At 29.0% G+C, this 14,698-nt stretch overlaps 2 protein-coding genes across 2 annotated transcripts; both read right to left on the minus strand.

Moving 5' to 3' along the window:
- Nucleotides 1-2,415: 2,415 nt before the first annotated feature.
- On the minus strand, nt 2,416-3,143 carry LOC17882142 (cullin-like protein 5). Its single transcript, XM_023780347.1, has 3 exons — nt 3,034-3,143; nt 2,544-2,934; nt 2,416-2,457 (listed from the first exon to the last, which is right to left on the minus strand). Exons 1-3 carry the CDS (start codon nt 3,141-3,143, stop codon nt 2,416-2,418), a joined length of 543 nt encoding a protein of 180 aa, XP_023636115.1.
- A 1,695-nt stretch (nt 3,144-4,838) lies between these two features.
- Nucleotides 4,839-6,365, minus strand: LOC17883638. Its single transcript, XM_006288699.2, has 6 exons — nt 6,251-6,365; nt 6,112-6,133; nt 5,881-5,933; nt 5,673-5,777; nt 5,190-5,407; nt 4,839-5,099 (listed from the first exon to the last, which is right to left on the minus strand). Exons 1-6 carry the CDS (start codon nt 6,299-6,301, stop codon nt 5,015-5,017), a joined length of 534 nt encoding a protein of 177 aa, XP_006288761.1. The 5' UTR covers nt 6,302-6,365; the 3' UTR covers nt 4,839-5,014.
- Between the last annotated feature and the right edge of the window lie 8,333 nt (nt 6,366-14,698).

Here is a 14,698-nt window from a genome sequence, read left to right on the forward strand (position 1 = left end):
ACATTTATTTATTTATTTATTTTGTTGAATGATATATGATTAAGTAATTAAATTTTGTACTGAATGATTGTCATAAACATTAATTTATTTATTTATTTTGATTAATGATATATGATTAAGTCCTTTCATTTTCTTTGCCATTTGATTATAACTTATAGTGTAGTTAAATTTTGTATTGATTGATTGTCATAAACATTTATTTATTTATTTAAAAAAATAAAAATTAAAGCCTTAAATATTTTTCCACCAATAAGGAGAGAGTGAAACCTTACTTTTATATATTTGATTTTCTGAGTTCTATATATTCATTTTAATATTAATTTGGCATGAATGAAATATAGAAACAATGACGGAATTTAACTTCAATTTCATTTATGTCAATTTTATTTTCTTCAGAAATATATACATATATTGTTGAAGGCATATTTGGAAGCATAAAATTTACTCTTTTTTTTTTTGGTGAATTGTATTTGTTTGTGATAATCTGAAAAACCAAAATAATGGGTTAGTTCTCTCTAGCTAATCTTTATTTTCCTCCACTTATTGTTGATCACAATACATATGTGGCTAAAAAAGAATGGTAGGATAGATAAAACAAAGATATAAACAATTATATCTCTCATGCATGGCTTCTTACCTACGTGAAATATATTTGTTTTTTTTAATCTAAACAAACGTGAAATATGTTTTAATACGGTTTAAAGCTGTGGTTTCTCATTCAAATCAATTCTCAAAGTAAAAAATAAAACAAATGCCAAAGACTTAGTTGTGTATATTTTTCATAAGTAATTAATCTTATATTAAAGTTTATATCTTGGGAGTACCCAACTCTTCCAACTTGGATTTTAATTTTTGTTTAGCAAACAAAAATAAGTTAGAACTATGTCTTAAAAATATAAATGTATATACAAACTTAATTTTTATACGTACACCATTATTTTAGCAAATCTGAGTTTAAAAATAGTATTTTTTATTTTTATAAATACATATACTAAGTTCCTTCAAATTCAACCCACATATATAAACAATAAATAATTTTAGTTATTGAAAATAGACCAAAATATATATAACACTGTAGCATTAATATTACAAATAAAAAATCAACTATTTTATAATCCAAACACTAAAATTGTATTAAAAATGGACCCGTGGTGTATTAAAAATGGACCCGTGGTGTACCACAGGGTAAATTCTAGCCCATTAGGAAAGTGCAAATTTAAATAATTTCTTACACACTATTTCATTAAAACATCCTCTATTATTTTTATATACTATTTTCAAAAAAATCATGTAAAGATAGACAAACATTTACATGTACTATCATACAACATAGTATTTAGAATACACCAAAAATATTTACTAAAACTTTAAATTAAATAAAAATATATATTAGTATATGTACCCATCAAACTTGAAAACATATGGATTAACTAATTACCCTCCACTCCCAATGTTGACTATAAAATCACTACTGTTTTAATTAATGAAAAAATATCAACACCAAAAAGAATATGTTTTCGTTTTAAAAAAACTAGAAATTCCCCGTTCCCCTCTAGGTACACATCTAGGAAATTCTTTGATATATATAGACCACACAGGATACATGTTCATATTGGCAATCAAAGACTATGCTAAACGAATTTTGTATATAACTATATATAAACTACAACGGTTAAAGTTTTATATAACACATACGCATAAAATACTGGTCTCGTGGTGTACCACGGGGTAAAATCTAGTTCTAGTATTATTTTCATAAGAATGGAGTTATTAATCTGGTTAATTTTTCTCGTAATTCTTAGTAATTTTTTTTAAAACTCATTAATTAAGAAAAATAATTGGTTATTTTCAGTTGCATATTTCATTAATCATAAAAAAAAAATCAATTTATTTATGTAAAAACACTAACAATTAAAAAAAAAGTTTGAAAATAATTGTTTACAATAAAAATATGTAATATGTACTTTTTCGAATATGATTTTAAAATGTCATTACTTTTTTAATAAATTTTAATATTCAATCAAGATTCATAAAGATCATAAAATCAATTTGTTGCCTCAATTTTTATCGTATTCTTGTGTCATCAAACATTTTTAAATGGATTTAAAAAAGAAAGGTGAATTAGGTGAATATTCATTTTAAATAAATCTTAGAAGAATATGGTTGGAAATTAACATGGTTGCTTCAACTGTTGTAATTCCACTGGAGGTGGTATTAGTGATTTCCATGTGATGTTTTACAAAAAGTCTAGCGTTTTTGATGGCTCCTCGGAAATGGATTTACAAGTTAAAGATGAAATGTCCTTGTTAATTAACAAAAATAACTTTATATAGCGTAACATGTTAATTAAGAATTTATAAATTTATATACGTTACAACTTCTTTCATATTTCAACGTATATTTGACAAGTTAGCTTTACTCCTCTTCTTCCCACTGCACTTGACCCGAAAGCTCGTCCTGCACAAAGAATCACGCTCACACACTTGCTTTTGGATCTATAGGTCAAGAACTGATAGGAGACGGGTGAAAGAAATAAGACATACCGGCACATGTAGACCCAAACCCTTAAAACAGTCTCTGATGGTCTCATCCAATAAATAATCCTCCTGAAAGCATCCATGCCAAATCTTATTAATGCTAGTATGCAACTCATGCAAGGAACCTTCTTGCCTCGCTCCCTCTCCTTTTCCCATAATGTAGGATCTAAGAAAGTTGTCTATATAATCCTCAAAACCTGCCGTAGAGAATAAACGATACATTCTTTTAAGGTCATCAATGAGACTCTTATCCATTAATAGCTTAAACCCCTCTTCAAGGAAACAAGCGTGAGCCTCCAGGAGTTGGCTCGCTAAAACGGTCATTAGTTGTGGCCAGCACCCTTCAAAGAAGAAATAATGCTTCTCGCATTTTTTTCTCTTCGGCACGCAAACTCCCCTGCAACAAACAGAACATATAGCTTTGTATTTATAGGGGTTAATAGGGAAAGATTATAACACAAAATGATATGTATGTACCTCGACATATTTCAAGTACTGGGAGATGTCGGATCGCTGCAGGACTTGCTCAGCTTCCTCGGCGTAAAACTTGGAAGTGGAATCAAGAAGAAGCTTTACAAACACATCTTTCGACACCCCATGGAACATTTCCATAAGATTCTTAAGGAGATCACTCGTGTAGTTAGGAGTCTTGCCTAATCTAAATAGACATATATAACACACAAAAATGCAAGGGGAAGAGTGAGACTGGAACATTAAGGGAACGAGGCTCTCGACGCCTACAACCTTTCAGTATTTTCAAGATTGTTTCCATCATTAAGGAATCACTCCGTGTGGGAAATACATACAGAATCAAGAGATCGAAGGGGAGCAGGTGAAGTTTATTGTGCTCATGGCCAGCAAGACAAACCCTTCGAGGTTACTCATCACGGAAGCCAAAACAAATGCAGAGGCTCAAGCAAACAAGGCAACCCTCAACTTTCTAGAGTTCTAATTCCTTCCACCATGAGGACATGGTGATACTTCAAATGGGGAGTATTGATAAGTATCGTTTGGGGATTGTTGGGCCTCGTTTATGTGCTTAATGGGCTACTATTGTTTAGTAGCCTTATCCCTCTTATTTCTCTATTTAGTTCCCTCTTGTTCACTATAGCAACTTATTGATTAAGATCTTAAAAAAAAAAAAACAATGTTCATCAAATTCCTCTCTTCTCTTCTCTCTACTCTCTTCTTCTGTAATTCTACCTTATTAATCTCTATAATTCTTCTGTTACAAACCTAAACGCAAATCCTAGTAGGTTTAGCTTCGGACACTTTTTTTTTTAATTACTCTTATAGAGAAGTTCATGGAGTTACAAAACGCATTTGACAACCAAACAACTCGGACAACTTTACAACTAATGAATATGATATGACTAATAATTGCTGTGTATTTTTACTAAAAGTCATGAATTAAAAAATTTAAGATGCAATTAGTAATGTAAAAAAAAAAGATGCAATTAGTAACTAATTTAAAACTAAATTTAATTATGTAATATTTTTTATAAAGTCCTTAGATAGTTATTTATAAAATAATTATGAAAAGTAATTTTGATGTGGTTACAAAATAATATTGGGTTTGCTACATAAATAATTCTCTAAAATATTGCTACCATAAATAATTTAAACTAATATTGCAAAATTAATAATCCAAATTAATGTTGTAAAATAACATTCGTATTTCCTTTCATATTAACAATATGATATTTTAACAAATATGAGGTTCACTATATTAAAAATACACATGATACTCATAACTCTTCTAAAATCCAGCCCATATGAATTCATCAACAAAATTTGTTTTTTGCAAATACAACTATATTATAATTTTGTATTATAACACTATAACATTTATATTAATCACTAAAGAAACGCAATCATTTTATTACACAAAATCACGAGTATTACATATAATTTTGAAAGAAAATGGAACCGTGGTGTACCACGGGGTAAAATTTGTTTTCGTTTAACAAAAAAAAACCCAAGAAATTTCCCTTCCTCTCTATCGCAGGTACGAATCTAGCATATTGTTCAATATATATAAACCACAAAGGATATATTGTTCATGTTGGCAATCAAAAAATTATGTTAAACGAACTTTGTATATAACTGTACGTATATATAAACTATAACGGTTAAGGTTTTACATAACATATATGCATAAAATACCAACCACGTGGTGTACCACGGGGTAAAATCTAGTTCTTCTGTTACAAACCTAAACGCAAATCCTAGTAGGTTTAGCTTCGGACACTTTTTTTTTTAATTACTCTTATAGAGAAGTTCATGGAGTTACAAAACGCATTTGACAACCAAACAACTCGGTCAACCAACGCACTAAGTCGACTATATAACATGTAGTTTGGTTTTTAAAAGTTATCATAACATTTATCATGATATGATCTTAAGTTATCATTTTCAAGTTAAACACACATGAACATAAAAGATTTGATGTAGCTAAGTCGATAGGAGTAGCAATACTAGCTGTGGTTGGTCACCATTGCTTCTTCATCACTACTATCATCCCCTTCACGCCATGTAACAGCACTAGGGGAGTTTAACGCACTGCAATAACAAAGAGCAAAAAATAACCACAAACTAATGAATAGTTTCCTTTGTTATCAAAATTTAATAATTAGGAACAAATTAGTGTACCTGTCTGGTATACGATATCGACGACCACCACTAGTTTCACAGAAATCTTTCAAGTAATCTTTCAAGTAATGACGTTTTTCCAGTGAGCTCTTGATATCATCCCTGGGGAAGGAACAATCAAATCCCTTAACCAAAATGGTCTCTTGATTGTTTCCCTCGGCACCACTAGTTTCAAAACCGCACTCTGGTTCCACCTTCTTATTTGTGGTTTCTTTCACCTATAGACAAAACAAATATCAATATTTTATTTATTTGGAGTGAACTCAACTCAGTAGGAGGTCTCAAGTTTTCAAGAAACGTTTAAAATCAAACAAAAGATGAGCTACAAAGTTTACAGTATATATATATATATATATAGCTTCACAACCTAGATAGCAAATAATAGCCCTAGAAAGAATGAGGTTTATAATTGAAAATATAGATCAGCAACCAAATACAATTCACAAATAGATTCATAGAAAATTAAACATACAGTATATATACCTTCAATAAAATATCCTCTAGATCAGCCTTTGTCACTGAATTATCCTGCAGTGTTTTGATAACTTCGGACATCAATTTCAACGAACTAGTTAGTTCATCGATTTCCTGCCATTATATTACAGGAAAATCAATAAACAGGAAAATCAATAAGACAAACCGGGGAATAAAAACAAATACAAAGTTATTGTTTCTAGGTTCCAGAGTATACCTTCTTTTGCTTCTTAAGAAGTAGTATCACTGAATCATCAAACTCTCTCTTAGCTAGATAGAAAAAAAAAATCAAAATCTTAAAAATAAAAATCATTCTAAGATTCAGAGACCAAGTTTTCTTTGACAAAAGAAATCAAAAAATAAAGATCAAGATTGACACAACAGTATAGGCATATGTTTGATTCTATAATATAAAACAAAACCAAAAAAAAAATATTCGTTTTCTTACATTTCTTCGAGGCTGCTTCAACCTTCAAAAAAAAAAAAAAAAAAAAAGACTCAGCTGGTGAAGAAACCATTAATAGAGAAAAATAAAAATTGTTCAACACTGAGTAAAGAAGAGAGCCATATAAGGAAGAAAAGTATACATCGGTAGTGGTGGATGCAGAGCATTCCTTCAGCCACTTATTTTTATCCATGGAAACGTATCAGATGATGAAAAGACAAGAGCGACGGCTAGGTTTCGATAGATAGAGGAACGAGACGACACAACCCTATATAACTTATATTTGTAATCCTTTTTTATTCGGGCTAGAATTATGTGGGCTGAATTTTTCTTCCACTTTGTAACGGTTATAAGCCCACCTTTTTGTATTCTCTATAAAAGATATAAAATCGATGATCAGTTGAACTTGGAATTGTTTAGGTTTGTGGGTGTGTTATAGATCGGTTAATTTCTTAATTATCCATAAGTATTTTTCAAAGATTTTAGTAAATTTATAAAATCTAGAGTTGAATTTATTTACGAAAAATACTTAGGTTCACCTCTTGAGGATTACAAATATATTATTTTTTCTATTTTGTTTTGTATTTACTTTTTTTTTTTTTTTTTTTTATTTTTTGAAATAAAAAATGACTGGGCATATTGTTGTATTTTGATTGGCTATTCAAAAGGGGATGAACAAGATTACAAGAGTGGTTCACCTTTCGGGGTGAATTAAGGAAACAAATTCTGTATAATTTTTATTAAGAAAATTATATATTACGGTTTGGGTTTATAAAAGAATGATTAGGGTTTAGATTTTAAACACAAAAAAAATTGTATTGCGGTTTAGGCTGACAAAATAGTGGTTAGGGTTTAGATTTTGTTATTAAACGAAATTATATTTCGGTTTGGGTTTATATTTTTTGTAATTAAACGAAATTATATTTCGGTTTGGGCTGACAAAATAGTGGTTAGGGTTTATATTTTGTTATTAAATGAAATTATATTTCGGTTTGGGTTGACAAAATAGTGGTTAGGGTTTAGATTTTTTGTAATTAAACGAAACTATATTTCGGTTTGGATTGACAAAATAGTGGTTAGGGTTTATATTTTGTAATTAAACAAAATTATATTTTGGTTTGGGTTGATAAAATAGTGGTTAGAGTTTAGATTTTGTAATTAAACAAAATTATATTTTGGTTTGGGTTTATAAAAGATTGGTTATATTATACATATTTTGTTTCCATAATCTATTTTGTTTTAGTGATTTTAGTTTTGATTTATTTATATATATATATATATATATATAGTATGACGTGGCAAATTATTTCATTTTGATTGGTTAATCTAATAGGGGGTGATAAGGAGGTTCACACCTAGGTGTGAACTTAAGTAATGCTCTTTATATATAGTATGACGTGGCAAATTACTTCATTTTAATTGGTTAATCTAATAGGGGGTGAATGAGAAAGTTCACCCCTATGGGTGAACCTATGTATTACGCACAAATAATTGGTTTTGCTTTTATGAGACACTAAAATTTAACCCGCGGAATACCGTGGACCAAAATTTTTATTTTTTAAGAAATAAAATTCAAAATATTCAACTACTTTGCAATTTATTTTAAAATGTTAACATTACATAATATTAAACTTAACTAAATCAGTCTGATTTGACATATATTATATTGGTGTTGTTAAAAAATAGTATAATGAATACTAACCAGTTTCGAATTGTTTACTAGATTTTAACCTGCGTCACACCACGAGACGATATTTAAAATGTATTTTTTTGTTGATTTATTTTGGTATATAAAATTGTACTACTGTATTATCATTGTTCATTTTATGATTTAACTTGTTGAATATTACATAAGATTTTGTTTTTTATGTAATCGTAATTTGATCAACTTAATTAAATAAATCTAATATTTAAATTAATAAAATGATGTTGGCATAACATCTTTCGATTAAATAGCCTAATTTCATATTAAAATATTGTGTGAGTTTTACTATATTAGACAAGCCGTAAAAACATCTATAATCATAATTATATAAATTATAACTCGCTCAATCGCATGATTCGTGCTACACAATTATCAATAATAGTTTAGTATCCATTGAGTAATATACGTCCGTTTTAAAATTTTTAAATTGCAAAATATGCGAAAATATTATATTTTTATTATAGATATGTTTTATGTAATAAGAAAAATTTAAAAACAAATAAGAACAGTTGACAAAAAAAAAAAACAAATAAGAACATATAAAGATATTGGAGAAATATTTGATTTACTAGTATTTCCAATATGTACCTAAGAAAAATAGTAAACATTTTAACATGGTAAAATTACAAAGTTTAAAAATATACATGCCGGGACATATGAATATTTTAGATCTAACCCTCTTTATCTTCTCGGCAATTCTGATCTCTCAAGTCTCAAGTTCATCTGTAGAATAATGTTTTCTTTTCCCTTTCCAATATCTGCAGCGACGATAACTAATCATTAGTTAATAAACCCAAACCACAACGTTTTATTTAGAGTTCTCGAATTAATTATATCTGCCATCACAAATAAATTATGCAATGTTTAGATCAAATTATTTTATTATTAAGATACAGTTGATAAACAAACTATATAATTGGGTTTAATCTCTCGTAACTCAAGATTTATTATTGTGTACCTTCTCATCCACGAGACTTTATACTAATAATTAACCGAGGTCTATCTTTTGGAATATTTGAGCTCTAATCTTTCTCTCTTTTAAAATATAATTTTAACCTGAATCAATAAATTTAAAAAAGGTATTAGTAAAAGATGAAGAGAAAAAAGTAGTCACAAACCTGAATAGATTAGTCATAAGATATGGCAACCACACAAAAAGCAACGAAGTGGAAGACATGCAACTAAAATACACATGAGAGACTGGACAATAAAACAATGGAGTGAGATTAATTAGAGAAAAAAACTGAATTGAATGAGAGTTAAATAGGAGATGCATCGGTTATATATTGTGTACGGTTTCATCTTGATTGTAGAACGTGTTGATGTTTTGTGGCATAATATTATTGGTCATGTGACTTGTGATTTATAAGATAAAGGATTATTGAGAGATATTAGGAAATTTTGTTAAATATAATAAATACTAATTTCTAATTTTGCAATTTTAGTATGATCTAGTTACAAAATTTTATTATAAAAGTTTGTTTTTTATTCAAATGGAAAGGGTTTAATTATGCAAATAATACAAAATAAAATGTTACTTTTCAAAAGGTATTTCAATAATGTTAATATAGATAAGCAAATATGTGATATGGAAACAAGCATCTTAATCTAAAACTGAACTTCATATCAATTTCTTAAAAAGGGCCAAACAAATATGTTTTAGAGTTTTGAAACTCTGCTTGACTAAAACAAAGAAAAATAAAGTCATGAATTCATAGATTCGTAGAGCTTACCTCGTCTCTGCATTTGTCATTATTCTTCTTCTTATTCCTCTTCTTGACTTCATCCTTTTCCACTTTTATATATGATTCTATATTTGTTATTTGTTGGATTAATAGTTTAACTTGTTTTCTTACTAATGATTTAAATATGGGTTTTACATATTAATTTTGTACTTTGTTGTTAATTTATTGAAATGAAAGAATTCGTTTTTTACATACACTGACACACATATGTATGTCATATATTTATATATTGTTTTAAACGAGACGATTCGTTTTTTAGGATACACAAAAAAACCTAATTTTAAGGTTGTTCAATCATTTTTTCAGTTCGCATATTAAATGTTATATCTTTTTTTCTGGTGGTGATCAAGATGATATAGCTTCTTATTTTGTTTTTAGAACAAAGTTACATGTCCTAACTAAAGCTTTCTTATTCCCCTGAACGCAATTGAGCTTAATTTGGTAATGGAAGTATTAATTTAGGAAAAAGAAGATTGATACACTTGAAGCACAAGTTATGACAATGATAATATGGGTTTCAAATCCTTTAGTTTGTGCAAATGTAGACTTTTTTTTTGTTTGTTATAATGTCAATATATACTTTATACCTTTCTCTTTAATTTTAATAATATATAGTTTAGGTGAATTTAGGGGGATATAGGAGAGGTGAAATGGAATAGTGACTCACAAATGATTTTAAAGCGTCGAATCATATCATATCATAGGTCTACCAATATTCATCACTGTCAAATTCAAATAATTATGTATAGATATCGTTACTAACGTTCACTTCGATCATGAGCATCAGTGGTATTATGCCCAGTCCCCCACATTTTTAGTTAAAAAGAAAAATCAGAAAGAAAAAAAAAACAAGAGTAACGTTTGTTATATAGGGACGTCCTCTGCCTTGGTTTTTGACTATTCTAGTGGGACCCGCGATTGGTTATCTATTTCTTTTTTTTTAATCTAAAAATAAAAAACTTTTTTTTGGGACAAAAAATTGTCCCACCGCTGCACATGCTTTTATAATTTTGAGTAAATGAAAAAAAAATATTGTAAACAAAAGTTTTGCATGCGATATTAGCCGCAAAGATGAAAAAAATATATGGAATTTGTCGTTAATCAACGCTTTTAGACCGATTAATGATTTGCTTGGTTTGGGTTGAAATTTGCAAATAAGCGTGACGACAAATTAATCATATCGAGCTTATTATTTGATGAAAACTTATTACTATTATCATAGATGTTATGACAACTTGTTTAACACAAATAATATTATCTTTTAACTTCAAGAACTTATTTCTATCTCGAACCAGTTTAATATTTTTGTTTCTCTTAAGAAATCAAGGATGTTAGAAATATAGAATTGGTGAGTGTGAGCCAAAATATGCTACAATTTATGAAGAAAATATTTAAAGACTCTTATCTCTCTTAATTTTTTCGCCAAAAATACATATATTAGAAATTGGTAGAGAGTTTCTAAAAGTTTAACGGTCAAAATAAATTCCAACGGAGATACGTTTGTTGATTTTAAAAGACACTTGGTTTGGCGACCAAGCCTTATGCGAGACTTGTCTCGCCTCGCCTTTTTCTCTCTGTTTTTTTTTTTGAGTTATGAGTTACTAGTATTCTCCCTCGTACTACGTACGGGGAAAAATCAATTAGGAGAATATAAAATTAATATATCATATAATTTTACTTAAATAAATAAAAAGAATTATCATCATAAAATAGTTGATTTTCAACATTATATGATCGGAGTTGTTTATATGAACCAAAAGAAATCATTAAATTTTTGATAATTTTTAAATAAAAATTTTTGATATCCCTTTAGACACAATTCATCCCATAGAAAAAAAATCTGCAGAATATAAATTGTTAAAACAAATTTTTGCATGAATTTGAGGGAAAATCATCTAGTTTTGAAAAGAAAAAATAAGCCTGAAAAATCATCTATATAGAAACAGAAAGAGTATAGTAGAATCGTCGGTCTTACCTTGATTTATTGTTAATTGTAGTAGATAGTGATATAACTACTTCATCTTACCGTAGACAATAAGATGATTAAAAAACCAGATACCAACTGAAATTAAGAAATTTAATGGCTCATTTATGATTCATTAGCTTGAAAGTAAGAAATAAAAATAAAGCCTTTGTACATCTTGAGGAAAAAGACTAGCAAAGTAATTAACACACAAACGGTAAGAAACATGTAAATGATTAGAGAGGCTGTGATCTATTTACCCATTCAAAGGGGAAGAAACTTTCATGTAATAAGAGAACTGATCAACTCCAAAGAATCTACAGTTAAGAAAATGCATAAAAATCTGAGGTTTACAAGCTTAGGTGGGAGAGAAGATCATACTTGTTTCATACTTTTAGGATCAGTAGGTTTTCGTATCGATTTGATGTCTTTGGTGTTAGCTCATGACACGGGATCACTTTTGCTTTGATTACGGTCAAATAGGCATGTCAATCGGGCTAGCGCGGCCCGGCCCGGCCCAAAACTCATAAAACCCTCATATATTTGAGTCCGGCCTGGCCCGGCCCGAAAAATATCCGGGCCTATATTTCAAACCCCGGCCCGGCCCTAACAGGGCTACAAGGCTTTTCGGACTTTTTTGGGCTTTAACTAACGATAAAAAATCAACTTCTAATTTCATAATAGTTTTTAAAAAACAATATTTAAAAGTATACTATAAAAATAATGTATCAAAATTTAAATAACTTATCAATATTCATTAAAACTAACTTAATTTAAGAGAAAAATTGAATACTAAATAAATTATTTACACTTTAACCCAAATAAAACATGGAATTAAAATACTTTAAAGTAGATGATAGAGTCAATATCTATATATAATTTTAGTTTTGTTCAGTTTTGACATATATAAATAATAGAAAATATGATAGATAATGATTTTAAAAGTATTAAGTAAAGCTAGTAAGTAAATATGAAAAATTAATTCATTAATCAAATCTTCTATTCAAACTAAAATATTTACAAAAATAAAAATATATTTATTTAATGGCTTTTCGGGCCAGCCCGAGCCCGACCGGGTTAAGCCCAGAAAACTCTTTAGCCCGAAAGGGTTTAGCCCAAAAAACCCGATTTTTTTGGACATATATATTTAATCCCGACCCCGATGTTTTTTAGGGGCGGGCCGGACTAGCCCGCGGGCTTTAGCCCTAATTGACATGCCTACGGTCAAATAATGCTCTTTTCGTGGTGTAAGTGTAACCGACCAAAGACTTCATGCATGCATGTCACCCTGCATGCATGCAACTTCAAATGTATAGCTTTCCAATAAACCAATGATAACGAAATTGTAGAGCTTGGAACTAATTAACGACAACTCTGAATCATTTGACAGAAGTGATTACACTACTGTCTCGATGATCGTTCGGTTGAATCAAATGCTTGTAGTATATAATATCAATCATCGAAACTATAGTGTTAATATTATAGGTGCCATTTACAAAATTTATCAAAAATAACAATCAAATAATTGTTTATAAGCAAATAGGTGATATGGAAACAACCTAGCATCTTAATCTAAAAAAGAACTTCATATCAATTTCTTGATTAAGTGCCAAACAAATGTCAGTGTAACTGCATGTGTGTGTAACGTTAAATTGATAAAAAAAAAAATTATATTTATTTGTCTTCAGTTTAAAAATCGAAAGACAACACGAAATTGACAAAACTAATACTGTAAATCTCATAGTATAGTAGTATACTAAACCGAATTACGTACGTACTCTTTGTATAATGCAAGCAACTAAACCGAATTACGTACGTACTCTATGGATACTGCAAGCAAACGTCAAATGTATTACTATCTAACCAACCAACCATTCATTAATTCTTTTAATTTATTAGTTACTCAATATATCATATATAACGTACTAGGTTAATGTCTATATTTATATTCAACTATGATATGTTATATATTATTATTTATCATGGATTATATAAACCTATTGATTTACTATATAATTATATATGTACCTTGCCTATAACGTTGTAACTTCGTGTAAAGATTAAATCCCTTTCCAAGTGATTAACAAACTAAACCTTACAAAATTAGTGCCATGATATTGTGATATATTCTTTATTGCTCACTGTACATTTATCCAATAACTCTCTATAACTTATAAATAGAATAAGCGATGAATGATGAAAAAGATTCGAACAAAAAACTTGTCAAATATTCCTATACAAATAAATAGGGATCGGATGATAATGATGAAAAGTAATATGTCTGTTGAAATAAATAAGTAATACGTGAAAAGGCTAATGAACAAAGGTGTGAGTAGTGAACAGTTGCGTAAGAGTCCCATCGCACTTGTTGATGATGCACTCTCACTTCGCGTGCTAGCTGCCTAGCTTCATCCTTTTCCAGTTTGTCTATACTTGTTATTCTATACTTGTTATTTTTTGGATTAATAGTTTATTTTATTTTCTTACTAATGATTTAAATATGGGTTATAAATATTAATTATGTACTTTGTTGTTAATTTATTGAAAGGAAACAATAATTCATTTTTCACACACACTGACACACATATGTGATATGTATGTCATATTTTTATATATATTGTTTAAACGAGCCAATTCGTTTTTTTAGAACACAAAAAAAAAAAACCTAATTTTTGGAAAGCACTAAATATTTGTTCATTGCATTCACCATAGTTTGCATTTTGTAACAGCAAGTGGCATGTCATATGTGGAAGGATTAGCTATACACAAATACATCAAGTGGGCGTGACAACGTCTTTGACTTTGATGATATTTGTGGAACACATTTTTGAAAAAATAAAGGTGGGACAAGGTTTCGATTTTATGTTTGTTCAATCATTTTTTCAGTTCGCATGTTAGATGTTATATCTTTTTTTTTTTTTCTTTTTTTTCTGGTGGTGATCAAGATGATATAACTTCTTATTTAGTTTTTAGGACAAACTTAGATGTCATAGCTAAAGCTTTCTTATTCCCCTGAACGCAATTGAGCTTAATTTGGTAATGTAAGTATTAATTTAGGAAAACGAAGATTGATACACTTGAAGCACAAGTTGTGACAATGATAACATGGTTTTCAAATCCTTAGTTTGTGCAAATGTAGACTTTTTTTTTGGTTTCGTTATAATGCCAATATTTACT

The sequence above is a fragment of the Capsella rubella genome, unplaced genomic scaffold (assembly GCF_000375325.1).
Source record: "Capsella rubella cultivar Monte Gargano unplaced genomic scaffold, Caprub1_0 scaffold_6, whole genome shotgun sequence".
NCBI classification, from domain to species: Eukaryota; Viridiplantae; Streptophyta; class Magnoliopsida; order Brassicales; family Brassicaceae; genus Capsella; species Capsella rubella.